A 23,366-nucleotide genomic window follows, 5' to 3' on the forward strand; every position below is an offset into this window, starting at 1 on the left:
TTCTGCTCATTTCACTCAGCATCAGTTCATGTAAGTTTCTCCAAGCCTCTCTGTATTCATCCTGCTGGTCATTGATAGAATACATTTTCATTGAAGTATGAAGAACTCCTTAGTTCTCCAAAGGGTCCTTTGTATCAAGTAAATGCCATTATTTTGTAATGTTCTGGCTAGCTTTCTGGAGTGCCTTCAGACCAGCAGCAGAATAATCACTACAAGAATAGTCAGGGATAAAGTCCAAAGTCTTTATTGTCTCCTTCAGTCTCCCAGTCTGTGTCAGCAGTCTCAGTCAGTCAGCCAGCCAGGCAGCAGTCTGCGTATCCAAATATAATGTCCTGCTTTCTAGTGCCCCCAAATTGGGGTGACAAAAGGTACCATTACTTTCTAAAGCCCCCACACTGGGATGATTAAAATGTAATATCTAGGGGGCAGCTAGGTAGCACAGTGGATAGAGCACCAGCCCTGAATTCAGGAAGACCCGAGTTCAAATCTGATCTCAGACACTTAACACTTCCTAGCTGTGTGACCCTGGGCAAGTCACTTAACCCCAGCCTCAGGGAAAAAAAAAAAAAATAATATATATATATATATATATATATATATATATATATATATATATATATATATATATATATATAAAATGTCCAGAGTACCTCTTCAGAGGATCTCGGGACCAGCCAGAGTCCTTGTTCTTAGTGGAGTGGAGAAATGATGAAGGCAGGAGAACCACCATGAGGCTGGTCAAGTCTTCTCTTATCCTCCATGGCTGAGTTTGTCCCCATTTTATATACTCTACTACAATTAAATCAGTTCATCATACTGAGTATAAGTCAATCATTATATCACTAGGAAATCATTATTTATTGCAAGATTAAATCAATCATACTAAACTAGAGAACTATTAATCACCAAATTAAACTAGATAACTGTTGTCTTACAAATTCCATTTAGTTAACACCTTGTAAGAATCCTTGCCTCAAGTATATTTCTCCGGAATTCTGGGCCATTACATTATTTCATATATTTAAAGAACATCCAAACAAATAAAAAGGTGATTTTTGTTTGAACAGCATTCCAGGGCCTCTGAAATGGCATAGTGTCGAATATCAGCTGATTGACATACAATCATTTAAATAAACTTCAGATTGCTTGTCACTGGTAAACTAGAGTATTTGCTCAACTTACACACTCTTGACCTTGGAGGCAATTTGACCCACTGGTAAGGTGTTGTTCCTGATTATAGCAAGAGACTATTTCCCAAATGCTCAAGGAGGGTCAGTCAACTCTGAGCTTAAAACCATCTCTAAAGATCCAGAGGCAAATCATTTAGTTCCAGGACCTTCTTAAATTCTTCTTATTGTCTTCATAATGTTTTTATTGATACCATTCCTCCTCATCTCTCATTTCCTTACATTGTCTCCTTTGATGATTTCATTAGAGCACACATTAGTTCAATTGCAATTTTTGTAAATAGGATATATAGGAAATCTATTATTACATTGAGCTTTTTCCTCCACTAATGCAAAGTTGTGAGAAAGAACACTGGATGATTTCAAATTGGCTCTCCTATGAAGAATTGAAAATTACTATAGTGAGTATAAACTGGTTCTAATACATTATCAGGTTTTATAAAAGAAGAATAAAAGATGTCATCAATGAATGCATAAAGGAATTTTCCTTGACTTCCAGTAATTCTTCTTCATTTAATCCTGTTAACTGTCAGTTGACTATTTCCACCCAAAAGTCCTATTTGTATCTCATATTCAATATATTCAAAATGCAACTCATCTTTTTCCTTGTTCCCTCTCAAACTTCTCTGTTTCTGTCAAGAGCTATACCATCTTCCAAGATATCCGATTCATAAATTTGGAGTCACCTATTAGAATGTATATTCTATGAACATAGAGACTATTTCTTTTCTTTATTTGTCCTTCTTTTTATCCCCAGGGCTTAGAATCATTCTTAGTACACAGTAAGCATTTAATAAATGCTTGTCAACTGATTAACTCTTCCCTCTCCTTCACCCTTTCTTCATGTCTGATCAGTTGTCACATTTATCAATTCAAATTCTAAGTGTTTTACATCTGTAAATGTTCTGAAACCAGTTGAAATTGGCTCAAAATATATTGTTGAATTTTCAGTGTGAACATTTATATCTCTAAAATAAGCAAATGACTTGTTTTGTTTTGTTTATTTTGAAAACTTAATAAAATGATGCACACAATGTGAATGACTCATTAAACTTAAAAGTGGGTCAGTAGTTCATTTTGTTTGTGTTTGGAGAGCTTATTGTTAAACATTTACCATCAAATCCCTGTTTATATCTGTCCTTTTCTTTTCATTCACACGGTAAACACCTTAATTTAGTTCCTTTTTACCTCTTCCTTCGAATCAGCTCCTTGGACTAATTTTCTAATCCAACTTCCATCTTAACACACAGTTCTGACCAAGTTACTTTCCTGGTAAAAGCCTTTAGTATCTCCTTGCTGACTCGAACTGGGATGAACTCTTTTGTTTTTATTAAAGCTTTTTTTATTTTCAAAACATATACATAGATAATTTTTCAACATTGATCCTTACAAAACCTTGGGTATTCCAAATTTCCCCCTCTTCCCTACACCTCTTCCCCAGATGACAAGTAATCCAATATATGTTAAACATGTTAAAAAATATATGTTAAATCCAAAATGTGTACATATATTTATACAATTATGCTGCACAAGAAAAATCAGATCAAATAATATTTCATAACATTCATATACCATAATTTATTCTCTAACTGATAGACATCTACTCAATTTCCAGTTTCTTGCCACTACCAAAAGGGCTGTCACAAACATTTTTGTGCATATGGACCCCTTTCCCTTCTTTAAGATCTCTTTGGGATAGAAACACTGCGGGTCAAGGGTATGCACAGTTTGATAGCCCTTTGGGCATAGTTCCAAATTGTTCTCCAGAATGGTTGGATCAGTTCACAACTCCACCAATAATGCATTATTGTCCCAATTTTTCCACATCCCCTTCAACATTCATCATTATCTTTTCCTATCATCTTAACCAATCTGAGAAGTGTGTAGTGGTATTTAAGAGTTGTCTTAATCAGCATTTCTCTGATCAATAGTGATTTAGAGCATTTTTTCATATGATTAGAGATGGTTTCAATTTCTTCATGTGAAAATTTCTATTCATATCCTTTAACCATTCATCAATTGGAGAATGGCTTGAATTCTTATAAATTTGAGTTAATTCTATTTTAGAAATGAGTCTGATGAAAGATAGGAAAGGGGGAACCCTGTTTTAGTTGCAACAAAGATCGTGATGGTGCATGTCCTCTGTAAATGAATTTACAGGCCTGAAAACCTAGATTGATTACAAAAAAAAAAAAAAAAAGGTTTATTGTAGAAATTTGGAAGTAAAGTTGAAGGTAGAAAGATGCCAGGGCCAAGCGTAGTCGCTGGGGGAGGCAGGAACCCTTACATGGCCGGAAGGATATCATATTTGGGGGGAGGGGCTCCTGCAAAAAGAGAGCTCCAGCTTGGCTCTTTTATACCTAAAAGGGGCTTGTGGGCGGTGCCAAGTTCTTGGTGGGCTTTTCAGATAAGGAAGAAACTGTTTGTGGGGGGTTGGGGAAACCTGAGCAGATAGTGGGGGATGAAAAACCCAAGCCAGCTCAGATCCTGTGAGGCTGGGCCCAGATATTCAAAAGGGTGCTTTTTGACCAGGATTTGTGAATCAAAGGTCAGCCATGGGGGTTGGGAAATCAGGAAGGAAATCTTAAAGGAACCTCAACCCCCATCAAGTCCTTTATCAGAACCCTTGAATGTAAATTTTTCCCCCATTTTATTGCTTCCCTTTTAATCTTGTCTGCATTTGTTTTGTTTGTACAAAACCTTTTTAACTTAATAAAATCAAAATTATCTATTCCGTGTTCAATAATGTACTCCATTTCTTCTTTGGCCACAAATTCCTTCCTTCTCCAGAGATCTGAGATGTAAACTATCCTTTGTTTTTTTAATTTGCTTATAATATCACTCTTTATGTCTATCTAAATCATGAACCCATTTTGATCTTAACTTGGCATACAGTGTTAAGTGTGGGTCAATGCCTAATTTCTGCCAATACTAGTCTCCAATTTTCCCAGCAGTTTTTGTCAAATAGTGAATTCTTATCCCAAAAGCTTGTGTCTTTGGGTTTATCAAACACTAGATTACCATAGTCATTGAATATTTTGTCCTGTGAACCTAATCTATTCCGCTTTTTGACTACTCTATTTCTTAGCCAGTACCAAATGGTTTTGATGATTACTACTTTATAATTGTAGGTAGGTTGTAGGTTTGGCACAGCTAGACCATCTTCATTTGTATTTTTTCATTAATCCCCTTGAAATTCTTGACCTTTTGTTTTTCCAGATGAACATTGGTATTATTTTTCTAGATCTGTAAAATAATCTCTTGGAATTTTAACATGGCACTGAATAAGTAGATTATTTTAGGTAGTATTGTCGTTTCCATTATATTAACTTTGCCTACCAATGAGCATTTTATATTTTTCCAGTTGATTTAGATCTGACTTTATTTTCATGGAAAGTGTCTTGTAATTGTGTTCATGTAGTTCCTGACTGCCTTGGCATATAGAGTCGCAAATATTTTTTTTTATCTACAGTTATTTTAAGAGAAATTTCTCTTCATATATGTTGCAAATGGACTTTGTTGGTAATACATAAAAATGCTGATGATTTATGTGGATTTATTTTGTATCCTGAAACTTATCTAAAATTGTGCATTGTTTCTAGTATTTTTTTAGTTGATTCTCTAAATACATTGTCATATCATCTGCAAAAAGTGATAATTTCGTTTCCTTGTTACCTATTCTAATTCCTTTAATCTCTTTTTCTTCTCTAATTGCCAAAGCTAGCATTTCTAATACAATATTGAATAGTAATGGTGATAGTGGGCAATCTTGTTTCACCCCTGATCTTATTAGGAATGGTTGTAATTTGTCCCCATTACATATGATGCTTGCTGATGGTTTTAAATAGATACTACTGATCATTTTAAAGAAAACTCCATTTATTCTTATACTCTCTATTATTTTTAATAGGCATGTGTGTCAAATGCTTTTTCCACATCTATTGAAATAATCATATGATTTTTGGTAGTTTGGTTATTAATATAGTCAATTGCACTAGCGGTTGTCTTAATATTAAACCAGCTCTGCATTCCTTGTATAAATTCTACTTGGTCTGATGTATTATCCTGGGGATGATTTGCTGTAATCTCTTTGCTATTATTTAATTTAAGATTTTTGCATCAATATTCTTTGGAAGTTGGTCTATAATTTTCTTTCTGTTTTCACCCTACCTGGTTTACCTATCAGCACCATATCTATGTCATAAAAGGACTCCTTCTTTCCCTTTTTTTCAAATAGTTTGCATAGTATTTGAATTAGTTCTTCTTTAAATGTTTGGTAGAATTCACATGTAAATCCATCTGACCCTGGAGATTTTTTCTTAGGAAGCTGATTAATAGCTTGTTTAATTTTTTTTTTTCTAAAATGGGACTACTTAATTTATTTCCTCTTCCATTAATCCCAGCAGAGATGAACTTTTAAGTCTGTTATTTATGACTCCCTGCTCTCTAACTCCAGCACATCTTACCTCAAATGATTCCTTTTCATAAACTCCACTTTCTAACCAAACAACCCTTCCAGAAAGGTAATGACTTTAAAAAAACATCCATCTTCACAAAGGCCTCACACTCACTTTTTATTCTCAGAATCCTTATTTTTCTTCAGGTATTGTAAGACACCATTTTTTTGTATCCCCAGCATTTAGTACAGTACCTGGCACTGTACTAAACTTGCTTAATAAATGCTTCTTGATTTGAAGTCATTTGACTGAAAGTAACTTTGCTTTAATTCCATATAATAGCTGGATTATTCATCATTAACCAATGAATCTTTTGCTCTATTGAGAAGGAAAGTAGGTTATATTTAGGTTTAGATCTGCAGTGGATCACTAGTCTCACCCAAAGTGGTTGCCTATAAATTGTTTGATAATTATTAGGCAAACACAGGGTTTCTAGAATATTTATCTTCTTTCTCTGGGCCACAGCCAATCCTAAGGGGTTTTTATTTTGTTCTTTGTTTTATTTACGTATGCTCCCTCTTCTCAGATTGCCAAAATAAAGACTTAAAATACCTCCAAGAGGTAGGAAAATTTTATCTTAAAAGTCAGAGATAGGTTGGTTGTGGTTCAAGATATTTAGTGTTTTTAGTCTAAGGATAAATAGTAATGGAAAAATGTTCTGAGACTGTATACAAACTGACCAACAAGCTTGTCAATGAGCAGCTTACTGAGTCTTGTATGATTCTGTTTAACTGGATGTTTCTCATGCATAGCAAGCACTCTACTTCCCATCTTAATATGTTCTTGGTTGTCCCTCATAGCTGGAATACTCTCTTCCTCAGAGGTGATCTCAGTGAAATCATAATTTCTAATATACTTCAAGAATCAACTTAAACATGACCTGTATGAATCTTTTCTAAAGTCCTTTTCTAAAGGACTTTATTATTCTCTATACCCTCATTATCTTGTATCTATTTCATGTAAAGTTCTGTGTATGACAGGGTTGTCTCCTCAAACACTAGCTTTGTAATGCTGGGCAAGTTTTTAAACTTCTGTCTGCCTCAGTTTCCCCAGTTGTAAAATAGAAATAATAATAGTACCTGCCTCCCAGAGGATCAAATGAGATCATATTTGGAAAGTACTTAGCACAGAGCCTGATACATATTAGGCACTTGATAAATGCTTATTTCCTCCCCCCATAGAAAATAAGGTCTTCAAAAAGAATTGTGCTCTGTTTCATTTCTCCAACATCTAGCACAAAGTCTGGCACATAATAGGTACAATTTTTTGTTGGCTGACTGAGTCAGTCCAGGTAGTGGAGGCTGGAAATATTATAATCCTTTGTTTGCCTCATTTCTCTATTCTATTTAAGGTCCAGGACTTATTTTCATTGTGAGTCAGCTGGGGAGGGGTGTGATACTAATGGGTAAAATGTTGGAGTTGGAGTCAGCAAAACTTGAGTCAGAATCCTGCCTTAGACACTTAAATTGTATGACTGACTGCATCAGCTTCAGTTTCCTCATCTGTAAAAAGAGAATAATACTATTTCAGTGTTGTCTGAGGATCAAATAAGATAGAATATATATAATGTTTGCAAACTTTAGAATCCTAGATGACTGCTAACTATTTCATATATATATATATATATATATATATATATATATATATATATATATATATATATATATATATATATATATATATATATGTATGTATAATGCTGAGAAGTTAGATGCAATGACCTCTCTAGCTCTAAATTTATGAGCCTATGATCCTATAATGCAACTATAATTCATTAACTATCATTAATATTCATTTCTTCTAGGTGTATGTCAATTTATTGGTCTTTGAACAAAGAAGACACATTAAAGGTAGTAACATTCAAATTCATTAATCCTGATGGCCCATTGGACAGCTGGGTGATACAGTAGATAGAACATTGAGCAAACCATTTAACTATGTTTGCTTTAGTTTCCTCATCTCTAAAATGAACTGGAAAAGGAAATGGCAATATCTTTGCCAAGAAAATCTCAAATAGCCATAAAGAGTTGGCCACAACAGAAAAACAATTGGACAATAACTAATAGCCCATTAGGTCCATGGATTGACTATTCTCCCATCAAGTTTACATCTAGGTAAATAGAATTGAGTTCAATAAATATTTAATAATTTTTAAAATTATATATTTATATATATAAACATTTACATAGACAGGTGAACTGGGTGAATTTATAATTAGCTAAGTGGCACAGTGGATACAGCAATGAACTTGGAATCAGGTCTCTGATTAAAATTTTAATAATATTTTAAATAATATTTAAATCTGCTTCAGTTTCCTTTTCAAAAAATTAAGGAAAATAATAGCACCTATTCCCCCAAGGATATTGTAAAGGCAAAATAATATTTGTAAAGCATTTTGTAAAGCTTAAAGTACTATATGAATCCTTGCAATTATTAGTTATCATATCATTATTTACATAGTGATTTGGCTAGCAAATAGACATTTTGTTTTAGATGATGACAAACTTTCTCTTTCAATAAATATCAGCCAATGCATTTTCCCAGGTTTTCAGTCTTTTTCTTGATAAGTAATATTAAAGAAATATCATCCTAGAGGATAATACTTACTTTCCTACTTCTTAAGTTAAAAGACATATATCTAAACAATTTAATAGCAATGCCAACTGTTATAAACAAGGGATGCCAGGGCAGAATTGTTTTACTCTGTTTAGGCTTAGAATTCAATCTGTCACAAGACTGTTTTTTGTCTGCTCCTATTTTAGCAGAAATATTATAGAGGAGAATTTGATGAAGCATTCTTATCCTGACATTTATGCCAAGATCATTTAATATCACAGGATTTAGAGCTGGAGGGCCTTAGAGCTCTGTATAAAAGATTGATTGGAAGCAATCTCAGAGGAAAGGCATTAGCCTAAAATTCAAGTAGGTAGCCATCTTTATATTTCTCACAAAAGTAAACATTAGGAACAACTTTTAAATGATCAATATGATTAACATATATACAACTATAGAATTTGACAATAATTATTAAAGATCTTAATTGTGATTTTATACAAATACTCCAAAATCAGCATTTTCAAAACTGGACACCTATTTTCCCAAAATTGTCATTTTTGACTTTTACACACACACACCTTTAACTAACAATAACTTACAAGGTCTTCTTAATTCCATCTCATTATCTCTTGCTTTTATTGTCTGTGCATTTAATAAAGACACTTTAATTCAGACCTCATCATGTCTTACCTAATCAAAAGGTAACTAGAATTCTTACAGTCTATACTATTTTTCACACAGTTGGCAAAATATCTTATTCCATTTCTATCCAAAAATCTGATTATCACACCTATTAAAAAAAAAAAAAAACCTACAGTGACTACTCATTGCCTCTATATTAAAATAGTTTCCTTTGTTTTCCACTTAAGACCACCCACACTGACTTCCATCTATCTTTCCAATATTATATCCCATTTCTTTTCCTCCACACCCACCATGTTCACAACAAACAGGCTGTTCTCTGATCTTGATCTGTCTTCCCTACTCTCCATGCATTTGCACAAGACATATCCATCCTTGAAATTACTCCATACTTATTTCCCTCTATTGAAATTCTTCAAGGTTCAGTTCAGGTGAACCTTTACCTTCAATAAACATAATTGAAAGTCCTCTTTCCAGTATCAAATTTTCTTCTGTTGCTGTCACATTCTAAGAATCTAAATACATGTAATTACTCTTATTGTGAATTTCATTTTTCATCTTCATTACTTAGTTCAATGTTTTCCATAAGGTAAGTAATAATAAATTGCTGAATTGAATTTTAAACTCTATATATCCACACATAATTTTTTTCTCCCCGTTAAAAAAAAAAAAAAAAAAAAAAAAAAGTTGGTTCTACCGAAAGCGTGGAGTACATTTTATTTCTATAGTTTTAATGACAAAATTAAAGACTAAAAGACATAGTAAAACAGTCACCAAACACATTTGATACAATTATAATAACACATATTTTCATAAAATCAAGAAGACACATCTTTACATAAAACAAAGGCAGTTCATAGAGCAAAGGGAATCAGTATCAGGGGAAGATTTTTTAGAGGTTTTGAGTTTTCTAGCCCATATTATAGCTATTTTAGGCTAAATATTTTAAATAAAGAATATAACATTTATGATATGAAGATTATATATAAGAAAAACACTAGAAAAACAAACTTTCAAAGATATGCAAATACTTCTGAAAATAATTTGAAATCTACATTTCCATGGAGTCAAAAGATGAAATGTAGATTCAGTGCCAATTTTTTTTTATACAGTAAATCATCAGAAACCTGGACTCCATTAAATCATAATGAGTGATGATTTAAATGAAGTCTTTCAACTGAAGCTTATCTTTGCACTGCTCACAATAGGTTTACTAAATAAACTGTTATTAAGACTATAGAAGACTATTTAAAATAATGAAAAAAAACTGTTTTTAAGCATCCTCACAATTACCAATGCTGAAAAGGTCTGATAAACTAAGAGACTAAAATAATGGTCAAAAGTAGAGTCTCTAAAAATACCTTTACTAAACTTTTTAAGTTTAAGTGCTTGATAATAGTAAAACTGTAGTGCTTTTAAAAAAAAATGGCACTTACTACAGACTTACTAATTCAGAATGTTTATCCATGAACTAACAAAATATAATTATATTTATAATACCTCTAAGGCAATTCTACAAATAGCCAAGTGCCTTTACTATTCACTAGTAAAGAATGTCAAGTTCATTCATTTTATTATCTCTCCATCTCCTCAATGGAAGACAAGTAATTTTTTGTTTTAAGAATGAGCATAGGTAAATTTTCATGCTTAATATAAGATGTGGACCTGCATTTTGGCAAAACAGCTTTTCTCAAATAAAGAATAAAAACCTATAATATGTTGCATTCAAGTTTTAAAATATCCCAGCTTTGAATTCTCCAAATAACAAAAACACAAAACCACAACTCCACTCCAAGTCCCAGTACTAAATTGTTAGAAAGACAGTTATCTATCTCTTCATACATGCTTCTGCTAGTGTCCTAAATTTGGGTTCCAAATGGTCTAAAAATTCAAGTCCTTCTTCTTCATGGTGCTCACTGCAACACCCTACAGAACCAGCCGCAGAGCCTCTTCCTTCATAGTTATATGTAAGGACATAGTCTTGAGCATGGGTCTGATCTTCATTCTGATTGCACAATTGTACCTTCTGCAGAGGAAAAAATGAACAACACATTATTATTTTTTTAAGACACCTAAACTTATTAACATAAAATTATTTCTTTGATTTACCTTTCATTGTTTAATTTTTAATCAGAGTGTGTCCTCTAATGGATTCCTACATACAAAAAATGCACGTGATTGGTCTATATATCATAATTATACTATAAAATCAGTTTTTAGCATGCTTCTAAATATTAGAAAAGAGATATTATACATACATGCACATATAAAAATTTCTTGTTCAATAGTAACTAAGACTTGTATAACATTTTAAGGTTTTCAAAGAACTTTACATTATCTCTTCTACATTTCTTTGAGAAATCATAACAAAGAGAAATAATAATTAATTCATCTTGAGGCAGGATATGTGCTCAGATATTTTAATAAAGTTAAGTTACTAAACAGGGTAAGTACTATATTTATCATGCTTGATTTCAAACTTTGGTTCCTCAAAGTCTACAAACGGAGATAATTTACCAAAAAAAAAAAGTACAAATAGCTGTTAAAAACATAAATGGAATAAAGAAATTAATATATCTGGTTTTTTTTCTCCAACCAAACCCAAAAGTCAAGTGAGAAAATGTAACATTCCTGTGAATAAAGCTAATTATTTTAAGGAAGATATAGGCTAATTTTCTATTATTAGATCATAAAACAACTGTTAATTATTTATAAGTTTTAAAGAATCATAATTTAGATATACTTTATATTATCTTTTAAAAATTAGGGAAGACTTACTTCACCAAGACGGGGTTGAGTAAAATTCTGCCATTCAGAATAAGTGTATCTACAGTTGTCCATCTCAACTTGCCCACCCCTACAAGAATCCAGGGTGTGGTGCCCTCCCCTACAGGAATCCAGGGTATGGTGTCCTCCTCCTCCTCCTCCTCCTCGACAGGATTCCAAAGTCTGATGCCCTCCTTTCATCATTTCAAAGCTTTCTTGCCCATTTTTTACTCCTGATACCAGTGTACAACCAGCGCTCACATTCTGTGTGGTCAATCCATTTGTACAATACTGAAGGAAAATAAAAGTTTGGGTTGAAGGTTAAGAAGAAAGTAAACAAGAACATAAAGAAAAAAAACTCACTATTTAATGTTAATTTTTTCTAGTTTGAATATGCTTAAATTTCCAAAAATAATTTCATTTCTAGAATTACTGCCTGAAAAAAAAATAAGATCACTAAAACAAGACATATAGTTTGATTCAGTTCACATTTGTTAAGTTTTTACTTGATACAAGAGTTGGTTTGGTCAAGAATAGATGCCATTCTGTCTTGATTCATGATGCCCCAAGTCTGAAAGTCATTTAAAAATAGATGCTTTCTTGCAAGTTTCCCTGTTTGGGGGAATTAAAACCAATATTCACTGGAAAGATATTCCTTTTCTTAAAACCTTTAGAGTAAATTCTCTAGTCTCCCTTGATATTCCCAGTTCTCACCCCTCAAAGTTAATTAAAATATCTTTGCACAAATTTCTCTTGTTAAACCTGAAATCTTATCACACAATGTTGCAGGACATATAGAAGCATTCCTCACTATTTCTCATAAATGCCTTGTAAAGATTTGTTTTAAGATTTCTTATATAACCTATTTCATTTTCCCTTCTATTACAAAGTTTTCTGCAACTCTTTCCCCTGTGAACCTTTGGAGGACAAGACCAGTTTCATTATTTTTAATTAATGAAAATATTTTCATTATTTTAATTATTTTGCAATGCCTACTGGGGAGTTCTTACATAGAACAATTACTTGTTGAATTTGATTTATTCTTCTTATTGTCAACTTAAAAATAAAAACACAAACACAAATAGGAGCAAGGATTCTGTAAAACCCTAAATGTAAAGATACATAGTCTGGCAACTGAGAAAGTTCAAAATCAACTAGTGTTTGTGATGGACTAAGTACTGGCCAAGGAGTCAATAAAGAATGAATGTATGAAAATGAATTTTAAAAGCATGAACTAAGTACTAATTGTATGAAAAGAACTGTATAAGCAATATACAGTTTTCTATAAATAGAAAAGCAAGACAGTCCCTACTTTATATATTTGGATCAAGTCTTGCCTCTGACATATACCAATTGTGTGATTCAGACAAGTCATCTAACCTCTCAGTGCTGCTACAGGCAACTTTTAAGATTAACACAGACCAGATATTAATCTGTATCAGTGAGAGGAATTTCCACACCTAGAATACCTCATTGATGACATCATAGTTCTATATTAAAGTACTAATAACAATTTTAGATAATTGGATGACCAAAACTTAAGATGTTCAGGCATTTTTTCCCCACTCATCAAAACATAGTTAATAATTGAATGGTAGGAGAGCATAATAGAGCATTAGACTTGGAGTAAATAAATTTGGATATGAAATTAGCTTATGGCTCTTGTTAGCTGAGTGTCTAAGTGCATGCTAAAGCTACTCAGTTTTCTTATCTACAAAATTATAATAATATCTAAAGTACCTAACAAGTATTTTGTAAATTTTTAATTGCTATATAAAAGCCAGTTGTTATTATTGTTAAAATCACATAGAAACCAAAATAAGATAGTAGATCTATTTTACTCTGTAACCATTTGTTCTCCTCTGTTAGTATCAACTACAAATGCTCTGAAAAATCATTGTTGGACCTCACACTGAGTTCTTTGTAGTTATTTTCCTCCCTTCAAATTTGTATTTCTTTACAAAGTGATTTTGTCCATTATCCTCTTCCTCCACAATGTTTTGCAAATGAGCTTATATTCTTTATCAGTATTGCCCCTAACAGTCCTTTTTCTTTCTGTTTAGTAAAGAAATCAGCTATTTGCTGTCTAAAGTGACTATTTCCTTCCTTTTCATGGAAGTGATTATTTTGGATTTGTGAAATGCTAAAAAATATAATATAATCACTCTTACTTTCATGATTTACCATTTCCCCAAGTCTAGAGCTAAATTAAACAGGTCATGTTGGAGCTGCTATAATTATATTAATTATTTTCTTATATTTATCTCTTTTTCCAACATGGCATTACCTTTGCTAGTCAATGACTTGAATACTCATAGACAACTTACTCTGAAATAAATACCACCCCAGTAACTAGCTGCTGCCAAAGATAACATGCTTCAGGAGGATGGGCAATGAAAATTGAGTAGGTAGACGAGTAGACTTGTTCAATTATCATTTTGCATCTCTCTTTCTACCAAATTTTGGATGGAATAAAGACAATAAAAATGGCTAAAGGAGAAGATAATCAAGATGACTAAGGAGATAGAGAAGAGTATATATTCCTAACCATGTGTTCAGGTCATCTGATCTAGAATAGAAAAAAATGGTATGATTTTCAAAAAATGGAAGTAGCTTGTGATTTCAATTCTAGGCAAAATTATGGGAAATATAATTAGATACAATTAGTGAATATATAATATACTTAGATTATTTTGAGATTCAAAAAAAAAACCTATATCATGCTAAACTACTCTTATTTCCTTTGGTTTTCTGTCAAAACTATTAGATTGATAGGCAAGGGGAATGCTATGATAGCTTACTTAGTTCAGAAAAGCCTTTGATAAACTTCTAATGTTATTTTTATGAACAAAAATGGAAAGATGCAAACTGGAGGAAAGCACAATTAGATAGATTTGAAACTAGTTTTGAAACTAGTTGTATGGGGGGCAGCTAGGTGGCACAGTGGATAGAGCACCAGTCCTGAATTCAGAAGGACCCCAGTTCAAATCTGGTCTCAGATACTTAACACTTTCTAGCTATATGACCCTGGGCAAGTCACTTAACCCCAGCCTCAGAGAGAAAAAAAAAAAAAAAAAAGGTGTATGGGGGAATGAAAGAGAAGTCATTAATGGTTGATGAAAACTGGAAAGAGTTCTGGGATATTCCTATATCTGTCCTGAGGCTTGTGCTATTCAAGATTTTTATCAATAATGAATAAAAGAACAAAGCTGAGAGAAATAATATAATAGATAACAGAATCAGGATTCAAAAAGTTTTGACAGACTAGCAATTTTGGGCAAAATTATTAATAGAGATAGATGTAAAATTGCACCCTTGGTAGAATGAATCAAATTCAAAAGTACAAACAATTTCTGGGGTTACACCAATGTAAATTTTTTTCTTTTAAAAAAATGGATTGAAAGCTCTGTAAATTAATTAAGATGCAATTCCATCTTAGACACTATTAAGAGAAGTATGGGATCAAGGAATAAAGAGGTGAATCAATAAGCCTTTTGTAACTAAACATTTGTTCTTAAAATATATGTCACTTGCTTACATGAACTGATGCTGAGTAAAATGAGCAGGACCAGGAGATCGTTGTATACTTCAACAACAATACTATGTGATGAATAATTCTGATAGATGTGGCCATCTTCAGCAATGAGATGAACCAAATCAGTTCCAATAGAGCAGTAACAAACTGAACCAGCTACACCCAGTGAAAGAGCTCTGGGAAATGACTATGAACCACTACATAGAATTCCCAATCCCTCTAATTTTGTCCACCTGCATTTTTTATTTCCTTCACAGGCTAATTGTTCACTATTTCAAAGTCCGATTCTTTTTGTACAGCAAAAAAACTTTTTGGACATGCATATATATATATATATACATATATATATATATATATATATTGTATTTAGTTTATACTTTAATATATTTAATATGTATTGGTCAACCTGCCATCTGGGGCGGGGGACGGAGGGGGAAAATTAGAACAAAAGGTTTAGCAATTGTCAATGTTATAAAATTACCCATGCATATATCTGGTAAATAAAAACTATTAAGTAAAAAAATAAAAAACAAAACAAAACAAAAAATATATGTCACTTACCACTCTGTCATCTCCAGGGGCTTCGGTGTTTGAAACAATAAGATTCTGCTGAGCCAAATCATCAGGGAAAGATTTTTTTACAGGGGAAGAACCAGCAGCTCCACAAACTAATGTAAATAAAATACCTATGAGGAGAAAAGAACCAATTGAGAAATTTATATTAAAATATTATGTATGGAATTGCATGTATAACTATGTATGGAATTAATTTCTATTTGACTACTTAGGTAACCTGAGTCTACTCTTATTTGCTTATGCAATAGGATACACAGAAAACAATGTGCTAAAGCATACCTTCTCTAATAGAACAGTTTTACCTGATTCAAATTAGCTTAATTTTTAAAACCCAGAATTTTTCTCATAGTATTCAGATTAATTTTGGGGGGGAATTTTTTTGCCCATAAATAAAAGCATTCTTTCAGGAAAAAGATCTTGAAAATTTCTCAAAGAATTGCTTATATAAACAAATTCAAATCATAAGATTATTTTTCCCTGAATGACAAATGACCCTTTTCTCAGACTAAAGCCAGAATATGTATTGTTCATTCTTTTAATTATATACTCAATAACTGGTTGGCTACAGGATTATATATAACTGCTGCACTGTACATACTACTCAAAATAATGCTAATTTTCAGAATGACAATTATTTTGGGGATATTTTACATATTTAGAGTAAATCAAAACACTTACAAGACAGTAATGCTGCACCCAGTATCATGGCAAGGATGGCCCATTTTCCAAGTCTTACATCACTTAAACCTTGTTTTTCAAACCCACGACTTGCACATTCACTTGGAACAATACAATCACATAAATTAACCTTCAATACATTGGTTTTAGACAGGCCAAATCTATCTCTAACTTCAATAGGTACATTATATGTCCCAAATCCTGGATCATTGCGGAAGGTTATGCGTGTAGCAGTATCTGAAAGAAAATAAAGTGCAGTATTTTTTATAAAGCATGCAGGTAAACATCTGTACCTCTCTCAAGACGTTTTATCAACCGCACTAATTATAACCCAAATAATAGGAAGTCAAAATAAATGTTAAGATACCTAAAGAAAATAAAAGGATTAAGGACAGAATCACAGAATTTCAAAGTTTGAAGGAACCTCATGATCCTACAAGTACAATTTATGCTTGAAAAAACAATTCTGTCTGCAACATATCTAACAAGTGATGGCAAGCATTTGTCTGAGAACCTTCAAGGAACAACTATCTTCAGAGACAGCAATCTCTAAAGGTATTGATAACTCTTTTTCTTATGTCAAAACTATACTTCTTTTCTGTAACTTCCATCCTATGCTCTTCATTCTGTTATCAAAAAGAATAAATCTAAAAATTCATCTCTAAAATGTTTAAAAATAGCCATAATACCTCCCAAGTTTTTTCTTCTTCATTATAATCCAAAATTCTTTTAGAAGCTAAACATATGTTAGGAATTTCAGATGCTGCACTAATCTACTTGTTATCATTATCATAGTCAATAATAATAATAGTAATAGCACTTATACAGTGTTTTAAAGTTTGCAAAGCACTATATGTATAAACTCACTAGATATTTACAACCCTGCAAAGCAAACATATTAAATGATTTGCTCAGATTTACCTAGCTAGTAAATATGTGAGGCAAAATTTGCACTCAGATCTACCTGACTGCAGACCTAATGTACCATCCACTACATCACTTAGCTAGTCTTGATAAAAGAAAAAAATAAGGTTACTGTATATACATTACCAGGGCATTCAGTCATAAAATATTTAAATTCTCTGATTCATTCAACAAACAATTATTAAGCACTGATTATATCAATGACAGTTCAGTAAAGAGCCAGCTTCAGAGTCCAAAAAGCCAGTCCAAGTCTGCCTGCTGTGTAATTTAACATCTCAGTGCTCAGTAAGACTTTAGTTACAGAACAATTACATGATTAGAGGGAGTTTTCTCTCTAAAAGTATCCCTAAAACAATAAAGTGATATACCATACCATAAAAAAGGAGTGGGGATGATACAAAGATAAAAATAGCCTTGACCTTCAATAGCTGCTACTGGGTGAATACATCAAAAACATTTCTAAATAAATACAAGATAATCTAAGGGTTAAGAAGGCATTAACAACTGAGGGAACAACAAAAAAAAAGTTTCACCTAGAATGTAGCCATCTAGATTGAGGCTTAACATCTGATAAAGACTCCAAGAAAAGGATGGGATGGGGGAAAGACCATTCTAAACATACAGGACAGTCTGGAAAGAGAGAAAAGCAGATCAATTTAGCTAGAATGGAGAACAAATGAAAGGGAATAATCTGAAGTAAATTGGAGAGATAGAGTCAGTAAATGAAGTATTTGAAAAGATGGGTAGGTTGTATTTTATTATAGAAATAACAGGAAATGATAGAATAAAAAAATGACTGAGTTACACCTGGGTTTATTTTGTTTGGACCAGGATGATTCAAAGGAAGTGAATGAAATCCTCAAGGATTCTTGAACCAGGCAAAGAAGGATGGTACCTTATACAACAGCAAGTGAAACTGTTGCCTAATCCACAGTATAAATGTTATGATTATCTTGTTCTTGCACTGAAAACAAGAACCAAAATGGACAATGATAACAAGATTTAGGTGCAGCTAAGTGGTGAAGTGAGTTGGACTTGGATTTAGGAAGACAACTTCAAATCCAGCTTCAAACAGCTTAAAAGCTGTGCTATTTAACATATTGGCCTCAGCTTTCTCATCTGTAAAACTGAGATATTTACACTACCAGGGACTTTTTTTTCAGACTAAAATGAGATAATACTTGTAAAGAGCTTTGGAAACGTTAAAGCATTACATAAATGTTATTTTGATTGTTTTCCATGAAATAAAGTCCTTTTAAAAGAATTTATGGATACATACCATTAATTTTGCTCAGTCTCCACATTCCATCATTAACCCGTGAAGAACTACCTGGCAAGGTGAATTCAAAAGGTGGACCATTGATAGGTTCATCAGGATCTATAGCAACAATTTCTGCTGAGCCCATTTGTGTTTTGCAGATTGTTATTGATTTTTGGAGTATGACTGGACCATTATCATTTACATCATCAACAATAATTCTCAAGACACCAGTACATGTTCTGCCGTCTAAAACACAGGAATAAGAGTAATAATAATAATTTTTGTAGCAGCTGGCATTAAGTACTTTAGGTTTATAATAATATTCCTATACTGTCTCATCTAACTAAAATGGAATATACCTTTTAGTACTTGATAATTTTCTGTTGGATAAAATCCAATCAAGCTATTTAAACATTTTTTATGTGCAATACACAGTATCATTTGCAGGTGGGAAGTATAAAGCACAAGACACAATTTTTCCCCTCAACAGACATTATAAGACAGAAATGATTCATTATCAAATAAATGGTATGGTCAATAACTTCCATAGGAATTTGGAGAAGTCTTGGGTGGAAACAAGAGTTTATAGACTAGATAGCATTTGAACTAAATCTGGAAGGATGGGTAGCTGAGGCTAGAGATTAGTTAAACACGTAGTCCACAAGCCACAAATGGACTAGACCGCCCAAGTGCAGCTCAAGCCAAATAAAAATATAACTGGAAAACATCTAATAGAATAATTAAAAATACAATAAAATGGATAGCATTACAGACACACAGCCCACAGGGTTATAGAATAATGGCCTCATTTCTATTCAAGTTTAAGGTAAACGAAAACAAGCAATGTAATTTGATTAGTCAGTTGAATAATTGAAAAAAGCTTGAAAAAAGAGCTTAATGCCCAGATAAGCCATCTGAATTTTACCAAATTAAAAAGTAACCTGACCAAAGTCATGTTTTAGGAAGAGAGGTAGAAGAAAATTTAAACAAGTCACTTCAATCTGCAGTTTCTTCCTCTGTTAAATTTGTTAAATTCTTTTAGTTTCCTCCTAGCTCTAAATATATGATCTCTGGTATCACTTTCAGTTCCCATTTTATGATCTAAGATTGTTTCCATATTGTTTCAGCTTATTATTAGTAGACTAGCAATGACAAGAAGCTTGACTACCCCATTCCCCACCCTCCATACTGACCAAACATCCAAGTCTTTTTGTAACTTATTTTCTTATTGAAGACGGTCACTAATGCAGGAATCAAAAGCTTGATGTTTCAATAACCTCAAATAGCAAGACTTTTAAGACACTGTATTTCTTTCAGAATATACTACAAGAATTATTAATAATAAACATTAAATCAGAAGCACATATAAATCATTAACATGTTATAAGAATCTCTTTTATCCTGGACACTGAAGAGACAAGTATTTATAATATGTTCCAATTTCTGTTGTTCTCTTTCCTAGACTTTTTTTTTTTTAGGAAAAAAAAATTAGTATTCTTACCTCTGTCTGCTGCTCGTACTGTAATATTATATGAGCCATGTCTGAAGGTATTTGACTCTCTATCTAAACTTCTAAGAACTTTGAGCGAACCTGATGTTTCATCAATTGTGAACAATCCTTTTGGATCATTTAATACTTGATACCTGTTAATAAGAAATTAAATTCAGGTCTTCCAAAATGTCAAAAACATTACAAAGAGTAATCATGACATGGAAATTTAGCAATTCTTCAATTTAAGAAATATAATAAATGTATAATTGTTTCAATATGTACTTATTAGTACCTGATGTCACTATTGCTTCTAGTTTCTGGATCATAGGCTTTATAACCATTGACCTGTGTTCCAGGTACTGCACTTTCTTTCACATGAACAGTCTGCATTTGAGGCCTACATTCAGGCCCTTCATCTTGGTCTTTAACGTTAACAGTAACTGTAGTTGTGCTCATGCCTGTTGTCTTTGAACCACCAGACCCAAAAAATGAAGCCTGATTTGTTACACCAATTTGCAGGACTACCTGGCGTGTTTCCTCATAATTCAATCCCTGCAAAATCAAAAGCATTAAATCAGAGTAAATTCTATGCAAGTTCAGTTGCTATTTGTCAATGTTGATTTTATAAAGAGCTTATATGATGAAGTGATTTTTGAACTACATAAATACCGTTATATTCTTCCAAGTTTCCTTTTTCACATCAAGGGAATAAAAAGGACTAATAATCAAAGAATAAGGAATATTCTCTCTTCCTTTTTTTCCCCTCTCCTATTTCAACCAAATATTTTTAACTTCACCTCTCCATTAAACATGCCAAATATGGTTGAATGTATTGGACTACCTGACATCTAGGGGAGAGGGTGAAGGGAAGTAGAGAAAAATTTGGAACAGAAGGTTTTGCAAGGGTCAGTGTTGAAAAATTACTCATACATATGTTTTGTAAATAAAAAGCTTTAATTAAAAAATATGCTTGATTTTCTGTTAATTGGCCATTAATTTGTTCTTTTTATTTTGATTTGGATAATTTGTTTTTTCTTTCTGAAATAAAATTTACCAATGTTAAAAAAAATAAACAATACATATGATTGAAAGTTTAATTTAGTATCTTGACTCTCATGCTCAGCTAGTGGTAACAACCCATAGTTTCTGACCATAATTAGTTTTCAGGAAACAAATCTACATGACTTTATCATAGATATAGAGTTGGAAAGAACTTTAAGAAATTACCTAGTCCAAACTGTGTAATTTACAGATAAGAAAACTAAGGTCCCCAAAAGATTGTGCCTTGTCCTAAACCGTAAGTGTAGGAATAAGTAGCAAAGCTGACACTTAAGCCTAAGACCCTTGACTTCAAATTCAATGGTTTTTTTTTGTTTTTTGGTTTTTTTTTTACTCAATATATCCCTAGACTCCACAAGAATACATGTCCTAGGAAAAAAGACAAGTATCAGATATTCTCTTCACTGAGGTTGAGAATCAAAGATTCTCATCCACAAAATGTATATCCTAATATGATCCTATAAAAAGCAAACCACAACCTTTCAACCCCAAGCTCTCATAGTTTATGAATAACAGGCTCATGGAATCATTTCTGAGATAAAGAAGTGACAGGGAACTTTCCTTATAATGTGGATATCAGCCCAAGTCAATTTTCATTAGGTTATGGGAGCTACCCTATTCTTTACTGGGAAAATCTGCCTTCTTATCTAGCACAAATCATCCTGAATCATGGAAAGAACTATGTTCCATTTCATTTTGAAAAGCTACTTAATACTTATGTTTTAGGAAAGCTTTTTTGTATATTAGAACTTGTAATGTGGTGAGAAATTATCTCCCTCTTCACATAAAACAAATCAAGAAATCAGATCTCATTCCCCAACTCAGGCCAAAAAATCCCCCATTGTAATCAAAGCACATCTGATATATTGTGTTTCCTTCTGGATGTAATAGTTTAAGCAGGATACTGACAGACTAGCTAGAAGAAATCCTAGTAAGGATAGCCAGTGTGACAAGAGGACTCTAAACCATGTCACTTTAAAAAATTATGATAAAAACTGAGGAATTTTAGACTAAAGAAAAAAGTTGAGGGAGACATGATAGTTTTTTTTTCAATTATGAAAGGCTATCATGTGGAAGAAGGATCAATCATATAGTTTTAGAGATTACAATAAGGACTAATAAGTCAAATTATAAGGAGTTGTATTTGTCATAACTGGTTTTTTAAACTTTCAAAAAATCAAAAGCATTCAAAAATGGAATAATCTGGTTTATGAAGTACTGAACTCATTTTTGAAATATTCAAGTAATGGCTTAATGAACCTTTTTCAGAGTTCTAGACAAGAAAACTATATACTTCTTGAAAGGTTGAGTTTCATATTTGTAGCATTTCATTCTAGGACTGAAATTCTATGAGTCAAACACAATTTAATTCCTTATATGAACATTTTACTTCTATAGTTATCAAAATGAATCTTTAGTTGACACAATTTTTTGTTTTTGCTTTTTTTTTATTTCTCAAATTGAATTCTTAATTTTTTAAAACCTTCTTACCTTAACAACACAGAGAATTCCTTCATTAGTTTTGGGATCTGTCACAATGTGGAAATTCCCATTTTCATTACCCCTTAAAATGGTGTAATTAGCTCTCCAATTTGGAGTGTTAATCAAATCTTTATCTTCTACAGCTAATCGAAGTATTTCCACGTTGCTTTTATTTTCCTCTACTTCTGTAACATACTGAGGAAAAAAAAAACACATTATTATTATTCAATATTGCTGCAGAAAGACATTAACCACATAAAATAAGTGAAAGTTATTTTCATTTTCCTATTTCCTAAATCAATGTCAATGTGTGTGTGTGTGCGCATATGTGTGTGTGTATACATGTAAGGAGGTAGTTGTCTGTGGGTATGTGTTTATCTATGTCACATAAAATATGAATTCAAATTGTGATTATCCCTGAGTTACAGGCAAAAAGCTTTGCTAGGCTAGTCTTATGCATTAGTATGGATAGGGGGCATGGTGATATGTGGTTTCAAGGGGTAAAGTTAACATTTTACCAAAAACTGTCTCTCTTCCTAGATTGTCTACCTATATTACTTAACATTAAGTATTAAGAGTAATTAAGTGATTAAGAGTAATTTTTCCCCAGATTTTTGCTTCATGGTAAACATAACTGAACTAAAAATAATACAGATAGGAAGGGCAATAAAAGAAGTAGGAAAAATACATAAAGACAACATAAAAGAAAAATTTGCCTAGGACTAGCCCTGTTTGAAAATGAAATTGTGTT

At 32.4% G+C, this 23,366-nt stretch overlaps 1 protein-coding gene across 2 annotated transcripts in view; it reads right to left on the reverse strand.

Moving 5' to 3' along the window:
- Nucleotides 1-9,552: 9,552 nt before the first annotated feature.
- Nucleotides 9,553-23,366, reverse strand: part of LOC141548321 (desmocollin-2-like) — a 35,401-nt gene continuing 21,587 nt past the window's right edge. The window contains exons 9-17 of one of the 2 annotated variants that reach the window (XM_074277109.1): nucleotides 22,625-22,810; nucleotides 20,367-20,626; nucleotides 20,084-20,226; nucleotides 18,601-18,828; nucleotides 16,398-16,634; nucleotides 15,705-15,829; nucleotides 11,621-11,899; nucleotides 10,952-10,997; nucleotides 9,553-10,868 (exon numbers count right to left, since the gene is read on the reverse strand). In XM_074277109.1, coding sequence (XP_074133210.1) covers nucleotides 10,962-10,997; nucleotides 11,621-11,899; nucleotides 15,705-15,829; nucleotides 16,398-16,634; nucleotides 18,601-18,828; nucleotides 20,084-20,226; nucleotides 20,367-20,626; nucleotides 22,625-22,810 — 1,494 coding nt within the window. In that variant the 3' untranslated portion in view covers nucleotides 9,553-10,868; nucleotides 10,952-10,961. The remainder of the gene's footprint in view (nucleotides 10,869-10,951; nucleotides 10,998-11,620; nucleotides 11,900-15,704; nucleotides 15,830-16,397; nucleotides 16,635-18,600; nucleotides 18,829-20,083; nucleotides 20,227-20,366; nucleotides 20,627-22,624; nucleotides 22,811-23,366) is intronic. The other variant, XM_074277100.1, reaches the window with a different exon arrangement.

The sequence above is a fragment of the Sminthopsis crassicaudata genome, chromosome 1 (assembly GCF_048593235.1).
Source record: "Sminthopsis crassicaudata isolate SCR6 chromosome 1, ASM4859323v1, whole genome shotgun sequence".
Taxonomy (NCBI): Eukaryota; Metazoa; Chordata; class Mammalia; order Dasyuromorphia; family Dasyuridae; genus Sminthopsis; species Sminthopsis crassicaudata.